General features: G+C 52.6%; 1 protein-coding gene across 15 annotated transcripts in view; it reads right to left on the bottom strand.

Annotated features, from left to right (window-relative positions):
* The window catches only part of PTPRS (protein tyrosine phosphatase receptor type S), a 124,269-nt gene that overhangs the window by 75,513 nt on the left and 22,822 nt on the right, over positions 1 to 25,934 (bottom strand). For all 15 annotated transcript variants that reach the window (XM_090126175.1, XM_090126186.1, XM_090126174.1 and 12 more), the window contains exon 2: positions 13,153 to 13,316. In XM_090126175.1, the coding sequence (XP_089982301.1) occupies positions 13,153 to 13,240 (88 nt within the window). In that variant the 5' untranslated portion in view covers positions 13,241 to 13,316. The remainder of the gene's footprint in view (positions 1 to 13,152; positions 13,317 to 25,934) is intronic.

Raw genomic sequence — 25,934 nt, 5'->3', positions numbered from 1 at the left:
TAAGCTTGCTCAGAGGGAGTGAGAAACAAAGGAAGAGAAACCAAACACAAATCCCTACCAAACCATCCATTCGATTTCGCTACACACTTGGAAAATCAGTGAAAATCAAAGCTAAGTTATTGTTTTTAAAACTGCCCAAGTCTCTGAGCTCCAGACTTTGATTCTCGCCTCTCCCCCTGACAGATCACCCACAGTGCTCTCCACCTATGCATCCTCGTCACTGCACCACTTGTCACTGCAGCCCACGCCAACCGCAGAACAGCCCTCTCCTCTCTGGGAAAGAGAAAGCCAGTGCTTCCACAGGCAAGGTGGTGATGATATAAAGCTGAAACAGATTCCTACGTGCTGCGTAGGACTGCTACAGCTCTGCCATTCCAGGTCCGGCTGCAGTGAAACATGCAGTTAGAATTCCTGCTTCTGCTCTGCAAGCAGCTCTGAGAGCCTCCAAAAGCAGGAACAGGGCGTCCCTGCATCCCTGAGCGCTGCCAAAGGCACTGCCATGCAGACGGCTGATGAGACCGTCAGCTCACCCTCATGGCCACCCCTATGCAGGTGACCTCCAGTTGGCTTTGCTTTCCAAAGCGCAGCCCTGCAGACACAGCAGGTCTCAAAAGGGACATGACGCACATTTGGGGATGGAATTTTGTGAATTCTCATGCAGAGTTTGAGGAGAAGCTATGAGATGATGAAGGTGGGGTCTCGTACTCATCCCTGAGGAGCGCACACACAGGAATGTGGCAAAGCATCAAGCCACGTACCTCGCACACCAAGGCAGCTTTCCTCACAGGAGAGGAATCTGCTGCCTCACCTCTCCTTCCTTCATGCGACACCACCGCAGAAGATGTTCTTCAATTGCAGTCATGTAAAAGGAAAACATCTGCTAATGATATACAGATGCCAAAACAGTCTGAGGAACTTTACAACAAGGAGGGGACACCTCACCCTTTAAACCTAAATGCCCCTTGGGAACTGCTGCCATGGTGAATTTCGGATGGTGGATGAGGAGGGGGACAGTCCAGCCAACATACACCCACCTGAAACACCAAGATGGCAAAGGCAGAGAAAGGGAAGGGGAACCTGAGCACTGGGAGAGAAGCAGAAGCACAAAGAGCTTGAACATAACTGAGCCAACTACTGAAGAGGAGAAAAAATGGTGCAGTCTGAACCTGCTGACCCTTCTCCCTGCTGGCCTCCAGGCAGGCCTGGCTGCTCCTCCTGTTGCTGGGCTATGGAGGGACAAGGAGGCTGGGGATGGGAGCATCTCCATGGTCCTCCAGTACACTCCAACTGGGAGACACTGCCTGGAGGGCTGAAGGGAGAACTCACACCACTTGGCTAATGGAACAAAGCACTGGCAGCAGAGAGGGCTGTGTAAAACCAGCATGGCCACCACCAGCCCTGCAGGAAGGCCAGCCCTCAGTCAGCCCCAAAAGCAGGACAGCAGGAGACAGGGCACAGTGGGGAAATACTGACTTCCCTGGGTTTTTCTGTGACAAAATTGATTCTCAAAGCACTTCACGTCAGCTTTCCAGATCAATGCTTAAGCATCCTCCCAACCAGCCGAGCTCAAATGCCTATGGTGCTGGCTTAGAGAATCTGGGGCTGATGTGAGACAGCAAAACTCACCTCAGTGCTCATCACCCCACTGCCACAGCCCCCCACACCGCTTCTGGGAAAGCACCTCGACATCGGATGGCAAATAAAGACTCATTCTTTTGTCTGGCCCCAGCACACAGAACAGCAGGAGCCTGGCTGAAAGGGTCCCTCGCCCACAGCAGCAGCAATCCATGGAGACAAAAGAAAGCCAGTTACAAAACACATATTTTAAAAGGTTTTGCTTCCATTTTCAGTGCCCCTGGTCCGCACTGGTGGACGCCCACACACCAGTCCCAACGACCCAAGGCTGTACCTGAGACTGCCAAGGAAAGAAGGCAAAAGCAAAAGCAAAGCCAGTAAGCCATTTTTTTTTTGCTAGCTGGCTTACCACAGCCCTCCCCGATGCACAAAGCTGTGCCATTCTGCCCACCATTCCCAGTCAATCTGCAACAACGTGGTGCCCACTGTGAGAGCATGCCTGCACCACCAAAGGATCTGGGGTACATTAGGCAGTGTCATCCTTTACCCTAGCTCAATAATACTCAACAGATCAGAAAACGTCACTTCTTTGTGCACATACATATACAACATTAAATACACACACAAATATCTGCACTTCTGCCTTTTACAAGGGCAAAAGATGAGGCCGTTAGGCCCCTTATAGTCAATGTCATTTAGCTGTTAGCGTTAGCACACCCCGACCTGCTCTCCCAGGCTCCAGATGATTCCCACAATCGGGATCCAGATCTCTTGCTCTGACGCACATTCGGCTGACCTTGGGCTCCCACCCCTCTGGCACCTCCATCTGCCACCCGCCGTGCAGTGACAGCCCTCATTCCTCACACCTGCCTGCCTGCGTCCAGACACTGTGAGCAATGTGGAGTGAAGGAGGGTCTCAGCACAGATCTGCTCAGCACTCAACACGGTAGATGGGCTTGCACACAGCTATAGCCTCTATATACCACAACACAAATGAAATAGCCAGGAAAATTCACTTGCAGCAGAACGTGGAGACCTTCTCCCACATGCATTTCTTGGTGGGATAAGGTAAAAAGCAAAAAGCCAGACAAAAGCTTTGCAATCTCCGAACAACCAGGTCACGTCAGCTGGCAGGAGGACATCTCACCCTTCTGACTTCCAGAGTAGCCAAACCAGCCTCTGGTTCTCAGAAGGAACTCCACGGGGCTCTCTCTGGCATGCAAAGAGTTAAGCCCTCTTCTCCCCCCACCTCTCCTCTGGTTTTGGGGCTGAAACTTTCTGCTGATCTAGTGAAACTCCATCTCCACCCCACAGAACTGCTGACAGGCTCACAATCCGAGGAGGAGGACAAGGAGCTGCCCCAACCGCAGCCGGACGGCACCGCTTTCATTTCCCCCGCTAACAACCTCTCAGGCCACGTGTGATGTGGGCGCAGCCCGGCACCGAGCGGCTGCTCGCTGCTTTAGGAAATGTTGACACACGCGAGTGCTGCGGTCTGCCTGCATGCAGCAGATGCATGCCCTGCGCTCCAGGGATCGAGGCGGCAGCGCCAAGCAGCTGCGGACAGCTGAGGAGGGCGGCTGAGGAGCAGAGGAACAGCTCTGTCACAACGATGGAGCAAACGAGGGGAGCAGGAGGGGGAACAGCAAAGCCACGGACACGTTTGTGGGGGAAAGGAGAGAAGAGATCAACAGGGAGAATGCAAGAGGAATGGCGCAATATGGAGAGAAGGGAGGTGCTCGAAGCAAGGAAGCGAGGATTAGACAGAGGAGACAAACCACGGAGCAGATGAAAACAGGAGAGAGCAGCCAAATTTCAGACAGATGGAGAGTGGGGAGCAAGAATGTGATGTTTGGAATGGGTACACATTTCACAGCAACGGCATCAGAGAGCGGGGGAGCTTGTGAGAGGGGCAGGGAAGAGAAAGATGGCTCCAGGATTTACATCTGCCATCACGAGAAGAGCGAGAGCTGCGAACGGGAGCAGGACAGGTGCAGGCCGCGGCGAGGGTCTCTAAGGGGAGTCTGAGGGAGACTGAAAGCAGGTCCTGGGGAGGTCCTGCAGAGACTCTGGTCCCCTTGAAGCGTGAGGTTTTTACTGACAGGTTCTGCTGCTTTTCTCTTTCTTCCCTCAGGGCCATTTCTCAGTGCCTCACAAATAAAATTAAAATTAGGGTTTTCTGACAGAACAAACAAACAGGGAGTGAATTATATTCCATTTCCCCGTCAATAACTTCTCCCCAACCCAGTCGCCTTATCATCATAAAAAGTCCATTAAGCAGTAATTGGGAAGGCAGCAGAATGCAGGGCTGGTCCATGACACAGAAGCACGCTCGCTCCCCAACTGGCCTTTTCTGGGAAGGCAGACAGGATAATTATAGGCTTCAGACAGCGACTTCCTCTTACTGTCAGCAGCTCCTGGCTCCCTTCAGGGAGATGGGACTGGCAAGGTTGGGGAATGGAGGGTAAAAAAAGATAGAGGATGTTTTTTTAGAAGTGAAATACTTCCACCTTGCTACTCCCCTGGTGCTGATCCATCAAAGTCCTTCCCTGACTCAGAAAGTCTGGGCTGCACACAAGGCTTTCCCCCTGCCAGAAAAGCAGAAACGTCACTTGAATAGTTTCCCCTTCCCCTACCCTATATGCCCACAGAGCAAGGAGGACAGCAGTGAAGGATGGAACCCTGGATGGGATTTAAGACAAGCAGAAAATAGGTGAAAAAGAGCAAGAACTCATTTCACACACAACTACATGGGCTGGCCAACACCCAATGCCCTCCTCTCCACCCCTGCCCATGCTGCCAGCTCCCTCCTCTCCCTGCATCCGGGATGAGGCTGCAGACCCCTCACAGCTCACACTCTGCCGAGCTGCTCTTGCCAGAGCCTTGCCATTCTGGGGGATTGATACATCCATACGGCCTCCAGGCTCCTATTTGCAATGCATTCAGATACAGACCTTTCAGAAGAGGAGGTACAAGCCTGCAGCAGAGGAGGCAGGATGAGTCGGAGGCTACCAAAATCTATTCCTAGTTCTGACACCCAAGGTGAGAAAAAACACATTATCCTGCTGGCTTGAGGGAAGGCAGAATCCTTCCTTCTGGTCTATTTAAAATGCTAGTTTTCAGGAATAGGGCTGTGCCTTATCGCCTAGGAACAGCAGCTAGTACCAAGTCACCCCATTTCAGCAGGACTTCTTCACACTGCATCCACGTGCATGGAAAGGATTCTCTACCTGCTTCCTGCCTGCACTCAGCACAGAGCTGCTTCACTCTCCCTCCCTGGGAGGGCCAAAGGAGCAAGTGGGTGGCAGTGCAGATGGATCTTTGTAGCATCTCTATCCAAGACTCTTACTCACCCACTGGCACTACAATGCAATGCCAAGAAGAAGGAAGCTTCTTGCAATCAGCGAGAGCTGGAGCAGACATGCAGTGCTGTCACAGAGGATGGCAGCCCTGGGATCACTGCTGAGGGACCACCAAGCACAGGGGCACATGCAGCCTCAGCAATGTGGCAGGCCTGGGCCCTGGAGGTATGCAAGTGCTTTCAATCAACTGTAACAACATCACATCCCATATTTGTCCACAGGTCCTATAACAAGGCATAATAACCCAGAGCAAAACAAGAAACCCAAGAAGCTATCTGGCAACTTAATGAGGGCTCCTTGTCCATCAACATCATGACAGCAATCCCTGATTGTTTGCAATCAGAAGCTTAAGGTGGAGAGCTCTCCCTTGCCCTGCAATGCTGCTAGGACAGCTTCTCCAGCTGCATCACTGGCATCGGCATCTCGGAGAAGCTCAACTCACCCTCACCTCCAGGAGGCAGCCAGGAAGGCCTTGGCTGTCACACAACTTCTGCTGCTCTGCTTGAATTACCAGAAGAGCCGGAGACTATGGGGGATACCAGAACATGACAAACCACCTCCCGTGGCACATGCCTGAAAGAAGAGAAAGCTAAATACACAAGGATCCCAAGTCCCTGGGGATCGTGCCAGCTTAATTTAGCCCAGCAGAGGTCCTGATCTGCTGAAAAGTGACAGCAAAATCAGCAGCAATGGGGAATACACACTGCTGCAAGCTGCTGCATCTCATGGCCTTTCAGGGGAAGTGCAGTGCCAGAAGCCCCAAGGATATGAGCAGAGAGGTCAATTCTGATCCCTGATTTAGTGATATGACAAAGACTTTTGCAAAACATAAACACAAGGAGAGGCCCCTGGCCTTGCACAGCTTGCCCAGAAGGGCTGAATAATGGTGCCCATCATGATCTGCTGGCTAATACAAGCACTGGGGGATGAAGGCACACCAGATAAATACAACACTGTCTGATAAAACTCTTTTCCTCATGTAAATAAAGGCTATCTCGCTTCCATTTCCTTTCCATAAACAGTTTATAGCTCCAACATATTAGCTGCTGTTTTGGTAATATTTTGAAGCATGTACTTGCCAGAAATTTAAGCAGTGTTTCTTTCTTTCAGGCAAGAGGGGAAGTCTCCTCACCTGCAGGAAAAGGACAAGGCACAATTCCTAGAGCACAGGATTTGGGGTGTTTTCAAAAGCTTGTTATCTCATTCCTATCCAGCCTCTCGTAACAGACTTCAGCCCATATTTTCTAAGAAACAAAAGGAAATTATGGGCACACAAGCTTGAAACACCTTATTCCACATCTTAACAGCACACTGTGAGCTTGAATCGCTCATCAGTATTGAGACTGGGATGTGAAGGGAGCTCAAGAATGGGAGATTCTGAAAACAAAACCCAATAAAGCCATGACTAATGGGTGAAACATGTAAGAATCACAAACTTTGGCTCCTACCATGAGTTATTACAATTTCTGTTTCAACTACAGAATTCACCCTTCAGATCTGTACACATCAACACATGGGAAGAAAAAAGGGAGACTCCAACAGCAGTGCTGAGAACCAAGAACAGCATGGAGCTTATGGATTCAGGGACAAGTCAGCCAGAAAAACATGAAAGAGAGAGATGGAAACATGGAAAAGCTGCAACAAGAACCCTTAAAGTCTTCTGTCAATGACAGTGATTGAGGAAGGGGAGCTTGTTTTCAGCAGGACATCTCCCTGTACACATTTGATTCCTGCCAAGAGATGCAAGGAATGGCACCAGGGCAGAAAACGCCTCTTCCATTGAGGAGAAGGCGGTCCTCACGTGGCAGTGATTGGAATTACCCACTGTTAGCAGCTCACCCACAGAAAGAGGAGCATCACAGTCTTCATAATGAAGGAAGCAGACAGAAAGCTCTCAAAACCAAGCAGGTTGCACCCCTGCAGACAGGAAAAGCAGCGTGGAAGGATGGCGACGTGAGAGGGATCTCCAACAGCAGGATGGGAAAATCCCACACCGGGCCTTTTAGAAACTCACTGCACAAAACCAAAGCAGGGGTAAAGATTCCAAAGGATACCCCGCCTAATTTATGAATAAATCCACAAATTCTGTCAGAGGTGAGGGAGGAAGAGGACGCAGTCAAACTAATTTGACTTTATTAATTAAAAAAACCACCAAGTTTCATCACCCTGACACTCTTCAGAGGTTGTGTGAGTGTGGAGGGGAGTTATGCTCATTAATTATGCAGAAAATGCAAAACTATCATCCTCTGAATGAGTTTAAAATAAGGAGAAACCCTTTCAGGATGGGGAGAAATTACTCCCCAAGGCAGCTGAAATTTCTCTTGCAACTTCAAAGGCCAATAAATTATTCAAATTGCTTGCGCCACTCCACGCGCGCTCTCTCTCTCTCTCCCCTTCTCAATTTTATGCTCCTGACTCAATTAAGGGTTTGGAGGACTTCGGAGAAACTTTGTGGAATGCTGAACCAGTTGCAGCTCCTATTTATTTATTTCTTTTTTAAAGCTTTACTTTTCCTCTCGGCCTCAAAAGGAAACAGAAATTATTTTATGCATTCCAGATGAAACGAGCGTGGCGTTGGTTTAAACCCAGCTCGTAAGAAAGTGCAATGCTTTGTGTCTGCAGTAAGTGTGAAGGGACATGCTGAAAATCCTCTGCACAATGGCACTGTGAAAACAAGGAAGTCAGTCCATATTCCTTCATGTCAACTGCTTAAATCACTCACTGAGATATCACCTTTCGGAGTCTTAGCAGTAGATGTTCCAGCATATGTTTATAATGCTCTTTCCCAGCAACCTGCATGTCTGGGTTAGCAGAGATCTCCTCCTCAGCTGCTCCACTCTGCTGTGCCCTCGGATGGGGCAGGCAGTGGTTCTGCAGCCATTCAGCACTGCTGAACCACAAACCAACACCGAAACTAAGGACACTGGACAAAACCACTGCGATGGAAGTCCCTGCTTAAGAATACCAGTCATGCAAAAAGAGGGAAGAAGAGTTAAGGAGGTGCAGCCACAGACAGGATGCTCCTGACTCCTCCAGCTCCTCCATGTGCAGCAGATGGCATAAAATCTGACTGCTTTCATGAACTTTAACATCCCCCAAAATTCAAGGCAGCTGCACTGCAGGAGCACGTAGCTGCCTAAGGTGGGCATTGGGACCAATTATGCTGCAAGAGAACATCTTTGACTGGAGGGGGAGGAGTGGCACGAAGTAAATAAAACTGTTCTTTGGAGACTGTCTTGCAGGCCAATTTGAGCCCAGATTCCATCCCACGCACACCAAAGAACGACATTCCTCTCGTTGGGTGTCCTCGAAAAGCGCTCTGCTTTGCCTTCTAAGAATAATACTGGGCTTGCCAGGCCACAAAAAGCTGGGAAAACCCTCACTGATTCCCTTTAGTGACCCGGAAGACTTGCATCTAGTTGGTCTTGAACAGACATGAGCACAGAGACCTCTCCAAACAGCTGATGTGACCCAGTGAGACAGCAAAGCTGCCATCCTTCCTGGCAGCACGTGTGAAAAGTGCCTGGGTGAAAAGCACATCCAGAGGGCAAGGTCAGAGAGAAACAGGCACTACCTTCCTGGTGAGGTCTGGTGCAGATGAAAAGCCCTGGCTTTGGCACACTGGTATGGTGAAGATAGACATTTTCTCCATCACAAACACCATGCAGATGAGATTTTCACACAAGCTGCTTGTTCACACAACAAACAAATGCTCTTTTCCCCCGCCTGAGCCATCCAACAAAGTTGAGCAGCAAGAACTTCTAGCAGGGAAAGATCCTTCACCAGGAGACACCCATGGCTGCATCCCAAACAGCCTTGGCTGCTCTGTCCCCAGGTGCACCTCGGCTGAGATTAATGTAATCAGTGTCTGCAGAGTGGGGCACAGCTGGGACCCAGGAGGTGACATCCCCCTGCCCCCAAGGAAGCTCTTTCAAAAGATGATTTATTTCCTCTCCTGGTCCTGTAGGAACAAAAACTTCCCAATTTAAGTTACCTAAAAAAAAAAAAAAAAAGAATAAAAATGACATCACTCGATCCAGGCAGGCAAGGTTTAATTTAATCAGGCACTTAAACAAGGTGACACAGAAGCTCAATTCAGTGTCCTTGAGTGGGATGACAACTAGTCCAGAACCCTGAGCAACCGCAGGCTGGATCGCAGCTGGCAGACGGAGAAGGCAGCAAAGGAAAGGACACAAGGAGTCCCCTCACCTACAGAGGAACACAAACAGCAAGTGGGGCCAGGAGAGGGAAGTGGCTTCACTGCATCCCAGGAGGGCACAACTCAGAGCCCACTTCTGCAGGAACAATGCTCAGAGTCCTGCCTGCAGCACTGAGGTGAAAGGGCCATTCTGCAGCAGCTGCCCAGCTCCACAGTGGGGTTACACCACCACGAATGCAAACACTGCCACAAGTGCTTGTGGGGCCAGCTCAGCTTCACCACATTGTGCCACCTTCCATCTCCATGGACGGCACTGCTGCTTCACCATCAGTCAGGCTTACGCTCAGAGATGGAGCAGCTCTCACACAAAGCAGAGGAACATTATCTTCCTGCTGTCGTCATTTCAACATGTCCATCAAGCCCTAAGACAGAACCCCCTCGATTTTTATAGTCATCTGACATCGACAGCTGCTGTCCTGGACAACAACAGACAATGCCAAGACTTCCAGAACCCAGGAGAGACAGTACAGAGGAGAGGAATCACTCCTGTGAGGAAGGGGAGCTGAACACTGAGCACAGCTCTGCACCTCTCCTTGTTGTTCCCAACACACAGCGCAGCCCAAACTGGGCTGTGTGGGCTCCTCTCCATCCCTCTGCACGTGTTTTCTGTCCTCGTGTTCTCTGTCCTCGTGTTCTCTGTCCCCACTACAGCCCCACGTGCAGAGCAGCCCCTGCTGCCATCTGCTGCCAGCTGCACACTGCAGCCCCCACGCACGCGCCCGGCGTGAATTACTGTGCTCTCCAAATTAACGATGGAACAAGGGCAATTAAAAGGGAAGAAAGTCAGGGGAATGCACCATAAAAGAGGCTTTATTCTTTTATTTTGTCAATTGCAATTTAGCTTTAATTATTTATGGTAATACTAGCTTGCTAGTAAGTGTTCTATAACATGATTTATAAAAGGAAGGAAACCTAAGTAATAAGTAACATTTGCTGCTGCATCTGCTATTAAATCTTTGCTGGGGCGGAGAGCACACACACCAGCCCTGTGTATGCAAAGTACCAATTAGCAAAGCACTACTGTAAAACGCAAAGCTTTAATCAATGGGAAAAATCCACTTGAAAACAGCGAGCATGCTGATTTCAGTTATAAAAATTACCACGTTTCTATACAGTAAGTGGCTTTTTATCTGCAATGGAGGAGCACTTACAAGGAGCGTTCGTTCCTGCGGGTGGCACCGGGGTACCTGACTGCCGCCTGGCCGAAGCAGGGGAGCAGCCTGTCCTGCTGCAGCCAGCAAGGCTGGGCTGGCTCTGCCTCCACACCAAGTGATGCTGTACGGTGCTCACTGCTCGCTGCAGAGATCTGAGGATCAGGCAGGGTGCATGGCCGGGACACAGAGACACTCTGGTTCTGTGTGTGTCTGAGCCAGGAACTGCTCTCATGCTTGGACCCACAGCCTGATCTCGGCTGTTTGGTTTTCTCTGAGCCCTCCAATGCACAGCCACATGAATCTGCAACAAAATGGTGACATGCTCCATCCAGAGAGGGCCCCCAGAGACAGCAATTCCCAGCTCTACAGCTGCCCTTGGCTGTATGGGAGAAACAATGGAAGCTTCTAAAGTAAGAACAGCATGCAAAAAGCAGCGTGGTGCTTTGGTTTTTTAATTTAAATAGCAGTTTCCTTTAAATAGAACGTTCCAGCCATAGAAAGGTTTAAATTACTGACTGAGATCAATTAGTCCAGGAAGCAAGGGAAATATTTTAATGGCCCTTTGATTGCAGAGGCCACAGCTTTTCTGATGCTGTGCTGAAGAGCAGGCAAGATCAAGCCCTCAGCTTTGCAGCAGGGTGCTGAAGGGTGCTGTAGGGAGCTACAGGGTGTTGTAGAGTGCTGTGGGGTGCTGCAGGATGCTAGAGAGGTATAGGGTGCTGTGGGGTGCTGCAAGCTACTGGGGACTTCCTACTTGCAATGGGAACTTCTACTGCAGTGGGAACTCAGCCTGGCACCTCCTAACACTGCCCCAGGGGCCTTGTGACCCCAGCAGCCCCTCAGGATGAACTGGAGCAGGAAATGGGGTCAGCATTGTGGCAAGCGCGACCGAATGGATGCTGGCCAAGGGATTAAGCAAGAGGCAGTGTGACAGAGCCCAGGGCCATCTGATGGGAGACGCCATTGTCAGAACAGTGACAGCTCCTCATGCAGTCTCCGCAGTTGTGACAGACAAAGCTGTTTGCTGTTTATATCCCTCAGCAGGGAGCAGGGCAGACAAACTGGGATGCTGCTGCCCAGCCTGGCACAGAACTCAACAACCCCTCTAAACATCACTGCTCAGAATCCAGCGACACTGCAGAACACAGAGAGAAGCCTGGCTGCTAGCAGCAAGGTGTCAGAAAGCAGCAGGGCCATGCAACTGGTGCTGGACCAGCATCAGCCATTCCTGAAGGTGCATTTCCACCAAAGATGCCCACAGCAGCCAGGCACCATGTGGCATCAGCAAACCTCACCCTGCAGAGGATCGGGGCAGAAGATGTTCATTCCTTCCTGGGAAAACCCAGGCTCTGAGGGTGCACAGCAGTGGTTTGGAGAAGCCTTGACTCTGCAGAGCACACACTTCCAGCACTGAGAACACAGGGCTTGGAGAACATTTAGATAGGAAATGCCCAGTTCTCACAGGAGTTTAGACAGCACAACAGATGAATCAGGGCTGTGCTCATATCAAGAGGCACTTGCACACACACGAACTCTCCATCTGTGCCCACATAGCTGCATTGCTTGCTTTGAAAACAAAGGACAAAGCCATTTGCCCAGGAACATCACAGCAAACAGCAGCAGGACTGGGACCCCACAGCCCTGACACGGAGTGTTCACAAAGAACCTGAACAGTCAGCTGGGATCCCAGACAAATGCTGCCACTCTCAGCAGGATCCCCACTGCCCCACAGCGCACTGCTCCCGGTGCTGAGGGCAGGCAGCTCCAGATAAAGTCTTGTGGACTGATTAAGAACGGCAGCAGTGCTGTCTCAGGTGCAGAATGACGCAAAGCTACCAGCAAAGCACACCAGCAAAGTGGCCTTATATCAGACGTACCTGAGTCTGGCTCACCTCCCAAGCATATAAAACGATCAGAACAAAAGGAAATATTATCTTTTTGCACATGTACATTTCTCTCCAAACAACATTCCTGACTAAAGTAATGGCAAGCACATCTCTGCTCGCCTACTGCAAGGAAGATAGAAAGCACTGCTCACCAAAATTTTCCAGCGACAAAAGGTCGAGGATCCCACTCAATCCCCAGTGACCGTGCCGCCTTAATAAACCCTGATAACCAAGTGATTACGTTAAAAGCTGTCAAGGGCTCTGCTGACCAGAGCAGCCCTCTCACCAGCTTCAAGCAGCTTTGCTGGGGAAGAAAAAAAAGTCATAATTCAATCAGCTTGGAAGAGTCTATTCCCCACTGATCCTGAGCGATCAGCCTTCATGTCGACATTACATTCGAGTTGCTGAAGATTTTCTTTTTTTTTCCTCCCCTTTTCGTTTTATCGAGCAAGAATTGAAAGGCAGCAAAGCTAAAAACTGTGTTAGAAGGGAACTGGTTCACCCAGGAGAAGGAGAACCGTAATGCTCTTTCTATGGATGCATTTTTGAATCCAGCCCTGGCAAGTAATGTGACTGCGGTCACTGGTGTCTGAAGGATGGCTGGAAGGGAAGAACCAGGGAGGACTACGGGGTGCACGGGGTGGGGATGGGGTGGGAGGAAGGCTCCAGGCAGAGCTGCAGGCCATTCCCTCCCCTTCTCCTTGGCTGTTGGGCAGTCCCAGGATCTGCCCCATACTCAAAGCAGGTGCCAGGGCCTGGCTGCCCTATGAGGTCTCAGGAACAAGAAGGAAGCACCAGTGCAAAGCTAAATATTCGCAGACATTGTCAAGTCCATAATGCTGAAATGTTGGGGCGATGTTTGCTGGCTCCAAGCCTACAACCAGCTCTGCTGCCATCCACCATGGGAGGTGAACTATGGGTGAAGGAAAGGGGTGAGGTCATGGCAGACCACTTACTTTCAGCTACGCAACCGATCAGCAGCACGGAGAGGAGGCTCACGAGGGAGAGCAGCGCAGGCATCCCAGGGCTGGGAAGGATCCTCATCCTCTGTGCCGGCCTTCAGCCCCCGCCCACAGCTCCGCTCACAGCTCTCACAGCGCCCGCCCAGCGGCGTCAGCACCTGCAGGGAGGAAGAGGAGAGCGCTCAGGGAGAGGAGTGGGGAGAGGAGCAGGGAGGAGCGCGGGGAGGCTGAGGGGCCTGCAGGGAGGCCAGGCCTCGCGGGAAGCACCATCACCATCGCGGTGCAGGCATGGCCTGCTCTGGTCTTCCTGCCTCAGAGACAACAGCTGATTTCATAGAATCATTCAGGTTGGAAAAGACCTCACTGGTCCCCAACCCACCCCCCACACCCCCTGACCACATCTTTCAGTGCCACATCTCCATGGGCAGCCGTGCAGTGCATTACACTCTTTGGGAGAAGAAATTCTTCCTAACACCCAACCTGACCCCACAACCTCCTTTCAGGAGCCGTAGGGAGCGATGAGGTCAACCCTGAGAAGGTTTTGTGCGGGATGAGCACGTGCTGGGGCTCTGTGGGGCTCCCAGCTGAGCCGCTGCCCCGCTCCGTGCCTCACTCCTCCAGCTGCACAGGGCAGTGACACAGCCTGCAGCCGGGGTCCTGCTGATGCTGATGGAGCAAAAGACACAGAAGCAAATGGTCTCTGAAGACACACGGGAGATTCTCTGCTGCCCAATTCTGCTCTGGACGGGATGCAGCCTGGCTGCAGCAGCTCTGGCACAGCGCCGCACACAGAAGGCTCATCGTCATGGAGACAGCTCCCACCTTATCCTGATCCCTTCACAAAGCTGGAATGGCATTAAGGAGGCGGCCCTTAGTGATGCTGCCTGTCCAGTCTGCCAACTCTTCGAGTTTGCCCCAGAAGGGCTGAAAATATGAGGTGAGAGCCAACGAAAGCTGCAGCCACAGCCTCCTTGGTGCTCTGCAGCCGCTCTGCAGTCACTACAGAGCTCAGCGCTCCCACATCTGTACCAAACCCTGCTGGCTCTCCATTACCCCAATTAAAAATCAAACCCAGGGTTTGTCACCTTTTGGAGGAAAGCCAGGTAGGAGAGATTGTACAGTGATGAAATGCTTTGAAAGGACTAAGGGGACAGCAAGGCTGCTGAAGCTTTCTGATGCACATCAGGGCATGAAACCATCGGGACAGGCAGCATGAAGGGGCATTTTAATCTTTTTCGGTCCCATTAACTCTTCAAGGCTGAACTGTAAAGAACTAAAAGAAAAGTGAGGATAAACAAGAAGTCCCCATATGTACCCAGCCCTAAAGAGCAGCTTTGCAGAGAGCAGCTTTGGGTTTGCCCTTTGAGGATTACAAAGCCTCTGCTGTGCACTCTGTGCTAGTCTGGAGCCATCGTGCTTAGTGCTGCCTTGTGAAAACAGCAGAAACACTCATACTCTACAAAACAGAAAAAATCTGGATTAGACCACTGGGAACCTCTTCACATTTTTGTTACAGAGGTGATCTGAGAAACAAGCAGAGGCTGCAGCCAGAATTAAGGGGGGTTCACAGGGTCCCAGAGTGCAGAATGACGTGCTGGGGTTCCTTTTGTGGCTGTCAGAGGCAAGCACAGACCAGGGACATTACAAATAGGTGTGACAGCAACTGCTAATTAAATTGGGGATGCAGTATCAATGCCAGCAAAACAACCAGAGCAAACTGCTGTCTGCCTGTTGGCTCTCCTTGCTCCCTGCTCAGTCACACAGCTCCCAGCTCCCACCAGCAAGGCTGCAGAGGGCAGCAATGGGAGCGCACGCCTCCTCCCAGCCCTCAGAGTTCTCTCTATTTCAAAAACACGAGGCCAGCCCAGTCAGCACTGCAGAAATTGTGTTCTTTACCAAAGCAACGCCCAGTCCATCCCTCCCTGCCCACTGCATCCCAGCACATGCCACCAAACATCTCCCTGACCCCATCCACTCGCTGCATGTGACATCAGTGACGTTCATCAGAGCAGACGCAGTGCTGCACTGCCCCAAGCAGAGTGCCCCAAACCCCCAGCGACGCAGCTGAACGCCAGCACATCATGCAGACGTTCCTTGAGCCCAGCAGCTCCCCTTCCCGCATTCTGCACGGCTTTTCATGCCACATAATGGGCTCCGATAGAAAAGGTCTGGTTAAAGGGATATGGCAACAGCTCCAAGATTAGAGAAAGAGATGCCAGAGGGTGACACTTCCGCTCCGGTGCTAATGTGCTTTCCGAGCCCTTGATGGAGACAGAAAGTGCTGGCAGAGATATTAGGACACGTCAACCTCAATCCAGCAACTCATCCTTCAGAGCAGGTACAGCACCGGCTGTCCCCTCAGCCGCGGGATTTTCGGGACAGCAGGATGAGTGTCCACCCAGCTGCCCTGCGGGGATTGAGGGGCTGGAATGCTCTTGCTTTCTTTGCAGCACCCTGACAATAGGGAGGATGGAAACAGACTCATTCACTGCACGATTCCCCTAAAACGCAGAACACGCAATGTTTGGAAACCCAGCCGCCATGCAACAGGCCTCTCCTGCCCTCCAGGCAGGGCTGAATTTGAGCAGGAATTACTTTGATGAATGCTCACATCACCACGGTTTCATGAACCATCCTCTCCCCTCCTCGGCCTGTGCTCAGCTCAGCTCATCTGCGCAGTCTGAAGGTCGGTCTGCTGCCCCGGCCATTCAGTGCTCCACACAACGAAGCACAGCAGCATTCTCCTGCCCATTCCTGCCCATGAATTGCAGCCTTGCACAGAATTCTCTGGCACAGGATCTCCCACAACAGGAGCAAGACACCTAACAGAACTCAACCCCTGCTAAAGAATGCAATGAAGTGAAGCCATGGCCCCCGGTGGGGTCAGATCCGTGTTAGATGTGGTCACATTTCAGGAATAAGACTAATTCTTACAGTAAAGAGCTCCTGTAAGACAACCATTCTCGCACACTGCCTGAGCTCCAGCTTTAAGCATGCTAACGTGTGCATGCTGTGAGTGCTGTGCATGGGGCCCTGAAGAATACTGCTAAAATAACCTAATGGAGACGTGTTTGCAGGAAGCATCTTCCCTTGAGGCTCCTCCAGCCGGTCCAAAGCAGGAGGTTCCCAAGGACCCAAGGGTGCTTGGCACAAAGGGGAAAATGCTCAGAAGCACCTATGGCTCTTAAGAGCTTAAGTTCCATTGAAAGTCAAAGGGACTTAACCTAAGCTGCTAAGATGCTTTTGAAGATTTTCCTCCCAGCAACTCCCATTTCAGGGGTGCTAGACAGCGAGCATCCTTAAGCTACTTGGGGGATCCAAGGGGATGGAGGAGGCTTTACTTCTGGAGCAGTGCTGCCTGGGACAGAGCCTGTGGAATACATTCCTTCAGCTGTGGGCATGGCTTGTAGCTACAAAGCACTTCCCCATGTCCCCTCAGTCCACATTGAAGCAGTGACTGAAACGTTTGCTGTGCATCTGAAGACAGCCCAGCAGGGAGGGAGGGCTGTGCCCTCATTGCAGGCTCATAGAATAAAGCGACTTGAAAACACAAGAATGCATTTGGGATTCTTTTGCTTCTGTTTCACCTGCATGCAAAAAGGAGAAGGGCCATTTTAAATATGTTCTCTGAAAAAACTTCCACGTGGATCCAGCAGATGATGAAACATCTTCATTTGCAGTGGCTGCTGTGGGAGAATTACTCCCATTAACCACATCAATCGAGCAAACACCTCGCAGGCAGAGGGCTGCACTCAGGTCTCTGCCTTCCAGCAGCACCGCTTCATTTGTGCTGAGCATTAACACAGGTCAGTGGGTCACTTCATTTCCTCCTAGCAACCTCTTGAAAGAAAGAAGAAAGACAGAGGAACACTGAGCCCAGCCACTGGCTGTCACCTCCCTCGAGGAGAGAAACCCCCGCTCCTCTCTTGCTCCCCAGGAGAGCGCGGCCCTGCAGGGACAGGGATGGTGGAGGCTGGAGCAGCTGGGACCGGCCTGGGACACGCTGTGCTCCGGGTGCTGGCAGCAAGGAGCTGCCACCGGGCACCGTGCCCCCACGGCCCCACAGTTTTGGCCAGTGCCAGCCTCGCCTCCTGGGGAAATAGAGCGTGAGGGCTTGGCTCCCTCATAGCGCTTCTGCCACACATCTCCCCTGCAGCCAGCAGTGCTGGCCGGCACGATCCTATCAAACAGAGAGAGACTGTGGCCCTCGTAGCTCCCAGCAGCCATGCAGGAGGGAGGTGCTGCAGCTCGGCACCTTGCTCAGCCCCATCAGACACAGGGAAGCTGACCCAGGGACAGATCTCAATAGGGAAATCCTAATGCTCTGCAGCCCCAGCAGCCTGCTGAACCACACTCCTCAGCCCCAAACCGGCTCTGCTCCCAGGGCTCCCTCTGTGTGCTCAGAACAAATCCCCAGCCCGCTTCAAAACAAAGGCCACAGCCTTGGCACATGCAATTAGAGCAGCCAGAGCAGAGCCTTCACGGCTAAGCATGACTGTTTATCATCGTGGAGCTGCTTAGATCTTAAAAACAATATTTACAAGAAAGAAGCAGAGTATTATCTTCCATGGGGAAACAAACACAGATGGAGAAAAAAGAGCTTTGATCAGGACTGTCTCAGTCCTCTGCACTGCTTTTCATCCACAGATCTCCCAGTGCTTTAATATGACAGCATTATCCCTTTTTACGATATGGGAAACCAGAAGAAACTGCACACTAAGACAGCGCTGGGAGTGTGAAGCCGCAGTGCTTCTCAGTGCACACACACATACACACACACGTGCACAAACACACACACACTCCTCCTTCCTCCTGGCAGCATTCCTGGTCTGTCTGTGCATGCTCATGCCTGGCACTGTCCCAAGCAATGGGCACGGGGTGTTCTGGGGGTCAGTGATGTGGGCGCTGCAGAGCTGCTGCTCCCTGCATGCAGGCACAGCCAGAGCGGAGCTGTGGGCACTGCAGGAGGAACAGGAAAACAGACAAGAACTCAACAAAGCAGTCTGTCAACAGCAGAACTGCAACAGCTGCTCTCATGTCTGAGACCAAGTGGGCAAGAGGCACTTTTCCATCCCAGGTCAGGTGGGTTGAGGCTCCACCTCCCCAGGAAAGAGATAGAAAAGAGGTGAAAACACAAAAGGAAAGAAAAAATAAAAGCAGATTAATTAGGGACAGGGGGTACATTATCAGCACCGGCTGAGGGTGCTGGAGCGGTGCAGGCTGTCAGCAGCACTCTCTCAAGAGCTCGATCTCCTCATCAGATCCAGCGCTGATCCGTCGCCTCCACTTGTGCTCCCTGCGCTGACGCCGGCCCTGGGGATGCTCAGGGAAAGTGTGAGGAGCCACAGTGCTGCTCCCAGAGCTGCCCTCGCCAGCCCACCTCTCCAGCATTGCTCCTGCACCACCTTCATGCTCCAGCCCTGCACCAGCCTACACGGGGCTCAACTCCATAAAGAGGATTTGCTTTTGAGCTTGCAAGACCGAGGAAGAGCAAATCCATTCCCCTGCTCGAACAGGAAACTCTCATTTCAGATCCACCAGTCAGGGGAGATTAAGGAAGGAGAGAAAGAAAAAAGCCATCCATTGCTCACTGCCGTGATCTCACCTGAATTTAGGAGCTGAGCCCCACAGCTCAGCCACAGCCTCAAGGTCAGCAGCGGAGCTTCCACACCTCTGTCTGATTTCCCCCTGATGTAATTCTGCCTACTCTATCGAGGTGAGCTCTGGCTCTTGTCACATCCCTGCAGAGGGCCCGGCTCCAGTGGGTGCCTGTGGGAATCCCCTCAATGCACCACAGAGCACCGCTGGGGCAAGCAGAGCTCCGTCGCAATCCTCATCCTGCACGAGATGCAAAATTAAGAGGCTGCTAAACAAGCAGAAATTGGGAGCAGCAGCAGCAGCATCCTCGGCATTCTCTGGCTCCCACCTACCAGCCCGGTCTCACCCCGCTGGGTTACCTCTATTAAAAGGGATTTTCCTCCCTTTCCACTCCGAGCAGCGCGGTGCTTTCCGCCCGCAGCCATCCCACCTGCGGCAGCTGAGTGTCATTGGCCAGGATAAAGCATCCCATCCGCAGCCCGTCTGCACCAGAGGCTGCTTAAAACATTTATAAGCATTCACAGCCTGGTAGCATCCCTCCTGCAGCAAGCAGTGGGAGCAGAGCTCGCGAGAGGATGCTGGGAATCCCACTGCCACAGCTCAGAGCCTCCACCCGGCAGCACAGAGCTCCGCGTTTCCCTCTCAGCCACCGCAGGGTTTGGAGGAGCTGTGAGATCTCCTCGGGCTCGTTGTTATCAGTCCATCACCACAGAGATAGCACAGAGGGGATCTGGGTGCTGCACATCCCCATGGACAGCTTCGTAATGCCGAGCCCAGGAGAAGTGGGCATGAATTAAACATGCAATACCACTTGCACACGGACGGATGGCCGGCCGGCCGAGCAGGCTTTATAGCAGGCTGGGCACCATTCTGCCCCAACGGCTTCAAACGCACGGCTCCAAACCCCCCACCTCCACTTTCTGTGGTCTCACAGCCTCCCTGCATGGCTCAATGATGCTGAGCAGATCTCCGTATCCATTGGGCAGCGGGGCAGCACTGTGCTCTGAGCGCAGGGAGGAACACACGGGGCAGAGGGGCTGCAAGGAGCACCGCAGCATCTCCTGCTGCTGTGAGCACTGCAGTGAGGTGACCCCAGGGTGCCCGCAGGGTTTGGTGTCCCCAGCGATGCGGACACCAATTAAAGCTTTTAATGATGCAGCCCTCGGACCCCATTAAGCCCCATGTGCCTCTCCCTGCGCTCTGCCTGCCAACACGGCCCGGCCACAGCCTGCTGCTCAGCCTCCCCCACCCCTCCCCACTGCAGCCTCAGCTCGGGCTCTCTCGTTAATCTAATTGTTCTCCTAATGAAGATCTGCAATTCCTCAAACATTAATTACCAACGGCAGCGGCAGCAGCAGCTGTGGAACAAGAGCTCCCTGTTCCTAATAATACACCTCACACTTTTGCCTGCCACAGCTCAATTTAGCCGTGCGTGATTTGGCCGAGGGCAGACAAAGAAGGGCCCGGCAATGGGCTGCATGCTGCCCGCTGAGCACGGGGCTGAGCACTGCCCCACCGTGCTGCAAATGGGTGAAGGAACCCCGGGGAACCCAGCATGGAGCTCTGCCCCCCGTGCAGAAGGGGTTTGGGGCTGCAGGAAACAGCCAGAGCCAACGCTCTGCACAGCCAAAAATACACACAGAGAACAAAACAAGAGAAAAAACCACCACCACCACGAGAGCTTTCAGTGACAAAAGCAAACAAATAGATTTTGTGAATAAATATTGATTTGACAGGAAGGCAGACAATCGCTCCCAAAGCTCACGCTGGCACTGGGCTCCTTCTGCCAGCAGCCTCCCGTCTGAGCGGCGCTGCGTGGGGCTGCACCCCAACCACCCTGCAAATCGCTGCACGTCAGGGACAGGAGATGAGCACGGGACTCTGAGACTCTGTGCACCCCGACGGAGCTGCGGGTGTCCCCGTGCACTGCTGGGGCAGCTCCAACAGCCATGGAATCACGGAATGGCTTGGGATGGAGGGGACTCTAAAGGCCATGCGCTCCAAGCCCCTGCAACAAACGTGGCAAAGCACAGCTCTATCAGGAGCTCAGAGCCTGATTGGGGACGGGGCACCCACCAACCTGTGCCACTGCTTCACCACCTCTGAAGTAAAAAACTTCTCCCCTTTTTCCTTATATCCAGCCCAAGGCTGCACTGGGCCCCACGCTCCCCGGGAGCTCTCTGTGCGGTTCCCTCCCAGCCCACGCGCACTGGGAGGGCGGCTGACGCCGATCGCAGCTTTCCTGCTCATTTCTTTTTCAATGAGTGAATTAGCAGGCAGCCAGCCGACTTGAACATCCCCTTATCTCTGCACCAAGCTCGCTGCCGAGGATTTGCATAATTTTAATCTTTCCCACCAATGAGCATGAAAAAATTAGTTTTCCACTATTTTATCTTCTATTTGTGTTCAATAAACAGAGCGGCTTTGCTCCATGTATTTATACTGGGAGCTGGGAGGCAGAAGGGGAGAAAGAAATCCCACACGTCCAGCCCTCGGCCGGGCAGAGAGGGTTAAAGCCATGGCACGGGCTGGGATGGCTCCAGGACTGCATGCAGGTTGGAGACTGAAGCCCGAATTTTCTCCTCCGCCCGCAGCTGCGCTCGCAGGAGTCCCTTCCCATCTCCCAGCGCAATTAACCAGCTTCTTCCCCTGATCCAGACCTCTCACTTTCCTCTCCCAGCAGAATCCGCCAGACTCCCCACCCATGTAGGCTCTGCATCCCAAGGGCATTGGGAATGAGATGGGGCTGGCGGTGCAGACACTGAGGTCCCACCTGGACGAAGGTCGTCCTGCCCAGAGCCACGGCACCCAGCGAAGGCTTTGGCTCCGGGTGCTGCGGGGCTCCCAGCACATGGCCCTCAGCCCCATTGCTTGGCTGCACCGAAGGCAAGGAGAGGGAACATGCAGAATATCACTGCTGCCAATGGGGAGCTTTGGGTGCTTTTTAATGGGATGCATCAAAATCTAACTTGCCCGTATTTAAAATAAAAAGCACTTAGAAGAGAAAGCTGCTGCTCCTGCCCTCTCTCCTGTAGAACCAGAGCAGCTCCTACAGCAGCGTGCAGTGATGGGCACACAGAGCCCCAGCTGAGACCCGCTGGGTTACCCACCTGAAATTGGGGCTGCTTTGGAGAGAGGCAATGCAGAGGAAATCTGGGGCTCTCGTGCTCCATTACCCTCCTGAGCAGGGCGGGGGCACGGCCACAAAGCCACGTTTTGCTTTTCCCTATGGAACCAAACACAGCTCGGTCTCCAGGAGTGCACAAGGAAACCCAGCAATGCAATTACTTTCCCTCCTGTCCTCTACTTATGCTCTAGGAGCCATATAATTTTCCAGACCAGAAACATAATTAAAGAGCCGGAGCTGCCTGCAATGAGGCCCTCTCTCCTGCCACCTCTCTTATCTTCTCTAAAAATACCCGGGAGCAGCAGCCCTGTGCCAAGGGCCGGGCCCTGCGGGGATGGAGCGCACCCCAAGGTGTCGGAACGCTGCTCGGTGCAGCTGGGGCTGCTGGTGCCAGGGAAGGTTAATTCAGATCTAACTTTTAATGCAGTTTATCTAAGCAATTTTTAAAGCCTTGGGCAAGCTGACTGACTGAGAATTAGAGGGACTTTGATGAGCACCGCTCTTCCAGCAGAACCGTTGTGAGGCAGGATCCAGCTTATTCCAGAGTAAATCCAGCTTTCCAGGAGATGTAAAGACACACAGAGGAGCATCACAGCCCCAAGCTGCTGCCTTTCCCCCAGACAAAAAGAAAAAAAAAAAAGGGACGCCAGGGCACAAAGCTCAGCTCTTGGGGCAAAGGAAACTGGGAGCAGCAAAGGGACTGATGGCCCACATCCCTGCTGTCCATCAAAGGAAAGGTTTCTTCTCCAGGCCACAGAAGTGAGCAGCATCACAGCGGGAGCCCAGACGTGGGCACTGCCCTGCCCACAGCTGCTGCCCCATGGCACTGTGCTGGGAGCAGCGTGGGGAGAAAGGAGATGGAGCAGCAGCTCAGAAGCAGCCCCAGGGGCAGCTACCAGCCCCGACTGGCTGCAGCTACACCTCCCAGAACAAAGCTCCTGGCACGGCCCTCTCCAGAACTGGCAGAAGGAAGGTGAAAAACATTTTTTTTTAAATATCCTGAAGGCTCAAAACAACCTTTTAACTCATCAACTAACAAGTTCAAACAGGACGGCACGCACTGCTTTCCATAGCTTCCAGGGACAGACATTCAGAACAATCATCCCAACAGCCCGAAAAACAGAGGTAAAGGTGTTGGCACTGCGCCCCAAACCACAGCCCAGCACAGCACGGCCAGGCGCTGCGCTGCAGCACAGCCCACACTGCAGGGCCCCGGGTGGGATTTCACAGAACCACAGCACGGTTCAGTTGGAAGGGATCTCAGCCCCCTGACCCCAGCCCTGCCGTGGGCTGCGTGCCCACAGCTCAGGCTGCCCAGGGCCCCTCATGGGCACCTCCAGGGATGGAGGACCCGCAGCTCTGGGCAGCAGTGCCAGAACGAGTGTGAGCATGTGGAGCACTGCACGGAGCCACAGCATGCACAGCACTCCGAGGAGCTGCAGGGGGAACAGAAGCCAAGGGACCCCACAAGTTTTGCCCTCACTTGTTAACTGCATGAAAATTTGTCTGCTTGGGTATAGACTGCTCCGGCTGGGAGATGGACTATACACAGCCAGATAGTGAAAGGAGAATGGGGGATGGCTTTAAACTCAAAGGGGAGACTCAGACCAGATGTGAGGCGGAAATTCTTCATTCAGTGGTGCTGAGATCCCGGCACTGCCCAGACCTGTGGGTGCTCCATCCCTGGAGGTGCCCATGGAGGGGCCCTGGGCAGCCTGAGCTGTAGGGCATGCAGCCCATGGCAGGACTGAGGCTGGGGGGCTGTAAGGTCCCTTCCAACCCAATCATTCCATGATTCTATGACTTCATCATCACTCAGCCCAAGCACAGTCCCAACGTAACCAGGAAGCCACACGGAGATCAACCACAGCATCCACAGAGCCCTCAGTAATAACTTCACCAAACACAGCACTCAGCTCGGTGAAACAGCTCTGCGCATCTCCCCAGTGCTACTACTGAAACCAGCAGCTGAAAGCTTCTGCTTCTGCGAGTTGCTCGACATGCAGGAGCAATGCTAACTGCAGAGCTGCCTCGACAGTAGGAAGCTCCAGTGCAGGATGGAGGATGCTCCTCTTCCTTCCTCTTGGATCAGATGACCTTCAAAGGACCCTTCCAACTCAAACGATTCTATGACTCAGCTTCAGGACTGCTTCAGATGGCCTTCGACACTCCTGGTCAGGATGGATGGGTCCCGTCGAGGGCTCACACCTCATCCCAGCAGCGCAGAGCTGCACAGGAGTCAGCATAGGGGCTTCATCGCAGGGTGGTGGACGGCCCCCACAGGGCTGCCCGGCGCGGTGTGGGGACACGGCAGAGCACATCCACAGCAATCCGCAGAGAGGAGGGCTCTGATTTCCGTGTCTGTATTTCTGAGTTTGGCCTCAAACAATACTGACGAAGGAAAAAAGGTGTCTGAAGAAGCAGCCTGAAAACGCGTGCGTTTTTGTAAATCCTCCCACTTCCAAGATTGTATCAACAAACCAAAGAGGGAGGAGGAATGAAAAACATGAATAGGAGTTTCACATCGACAAGGTCCCTTTGAACAGCTTTCAAAGAGCTCCACTACCACTTCTCCTATTTGATTTTGCTGTTTTTTTTAGAACATCTACAGTGTGTTGCTCCACGTGCCACGCAGCTCCGCCAGCTCAGCTCCCTCCTGAGCTCCGTAAGGCAGAGCCCTGGGCCAGCGCAGGGCTGGGATCTGAGCTGGGTTTGTTCCAGGGGGCTGCAGGGACACGGGGCTGTGGGCTGCATGAGGACGCAGACACCCAGAGCAGCTCCTGGCTGCTCCCCTTCAAGGCACAAGTTGTCTGACACCATGGAAACCCAGCACAGAAAGGAGCTGAGCCTTTGTTTTGGGAGAGATTGCAATAAAGCACAAAGAAAATCTTGAGCGCACACCAAATTCTGGCAGTCCTTTGCTGGATGCCATGATGTCCTTCAATCCACATTTGCAGGTACTGACCTGCTCCAAGCAGTGCTGCTACATGTTGTTAAAGCAAGAGCCCCACACCCCCCACAGACACAGCACTGCTCCTTGCAATGTGCATCACCAAAGCTAGGAAATTCGTCATTTATCGACCCAAAACTAAAACCAAGAATTGAATACAACCCCTGCAGCACCGAGGAACCTTCCTGCATGAGAAGGACCCGAGCTCGGTGCAGTAACACACATCTTCCCCTCCCTGCTCAGAACTAGAGCCAAGCTCCATGGGAGGCAGCTGGGGACCCACACCCCACTGCTGGCAATGGTGACAGCAGTGCCCAAAGGACAGCCGTGTTTCGGATTATGATGGGGAAGAAGAACGGCTTATACATGCGCATAAACTGTAAATAAAGGGGAAATAAATCCCTTGGAAATGGTGACAGCAGCCCCCAGACAGATCTTTACAAATTGCCTTTTACAAATAAATAACATTATATCGGGGTTTATGGGCTTCCCTGAGACGGGGACGGGCAGAGCTGTAAAACAGTGCAGCGGCTCGGCAGAAGGCAGAACATCAAGGACTGCAGGGCAGCAGCACGGGGGGGAGGGCAGCACAGCCCCCCAAGAGGCTGCAGGGCTGCGATGGGCTCACATCAATCCCTGCACCCAAAGTCGGGGCAGCCCTGCGGATCGGACCGGCAAAGCGCCCTGCCTGGCTGCCCCGCGCTACGTGACACAAGGAGGGCAGGAGCTACCAATGCCAGGAGTGTCTGATCCACTGGGAATGGTTAAGTGCCTCGAGATTTCTGAACGAGCTGCTATGGGAAAAGTATTAATTTAAATATCTCGTGACAGAAAACATAATGCCAGGCAGATTTTCCTCCATTCTTTTACAATAGCTTAATAATGCTCAAAACAGTTCCGTTGTTAATGCACTTGTATATTTTTATTAGGGCTTCTCAGACTGCAAAGGGAGGCAAATGCCCCACGCTTCCCTCGCGCCCACCAAAGCACTTCTCAGGAACCATCACTGCTCCATCAGACCCCCCCGAGCCGCCCAGCAACACGTCCTGGTGGGACAGCATGGAGACAGCAGCTGGGTCTCATTAATCTCACTATGAAACT

This window comes from Phasianus colchicus, chromosome 28 (genome assembly GCF_987193195.1).
Source record: "Phasianus colchicus chromosome 28, bPhaCol1.hap1.1, whole genome shotgun sequence".
Taxonomy (NCBI): Eukaryota; Metazoa; Chordata; class Aves; order Galliformes; family Phasianidae; genus Phasianus; species Phasianus colchicus.
Note: the sequence above shows the minus strand (reverse complement) of the source record. Positions and strands in the feature narration are given on the sequence as shown.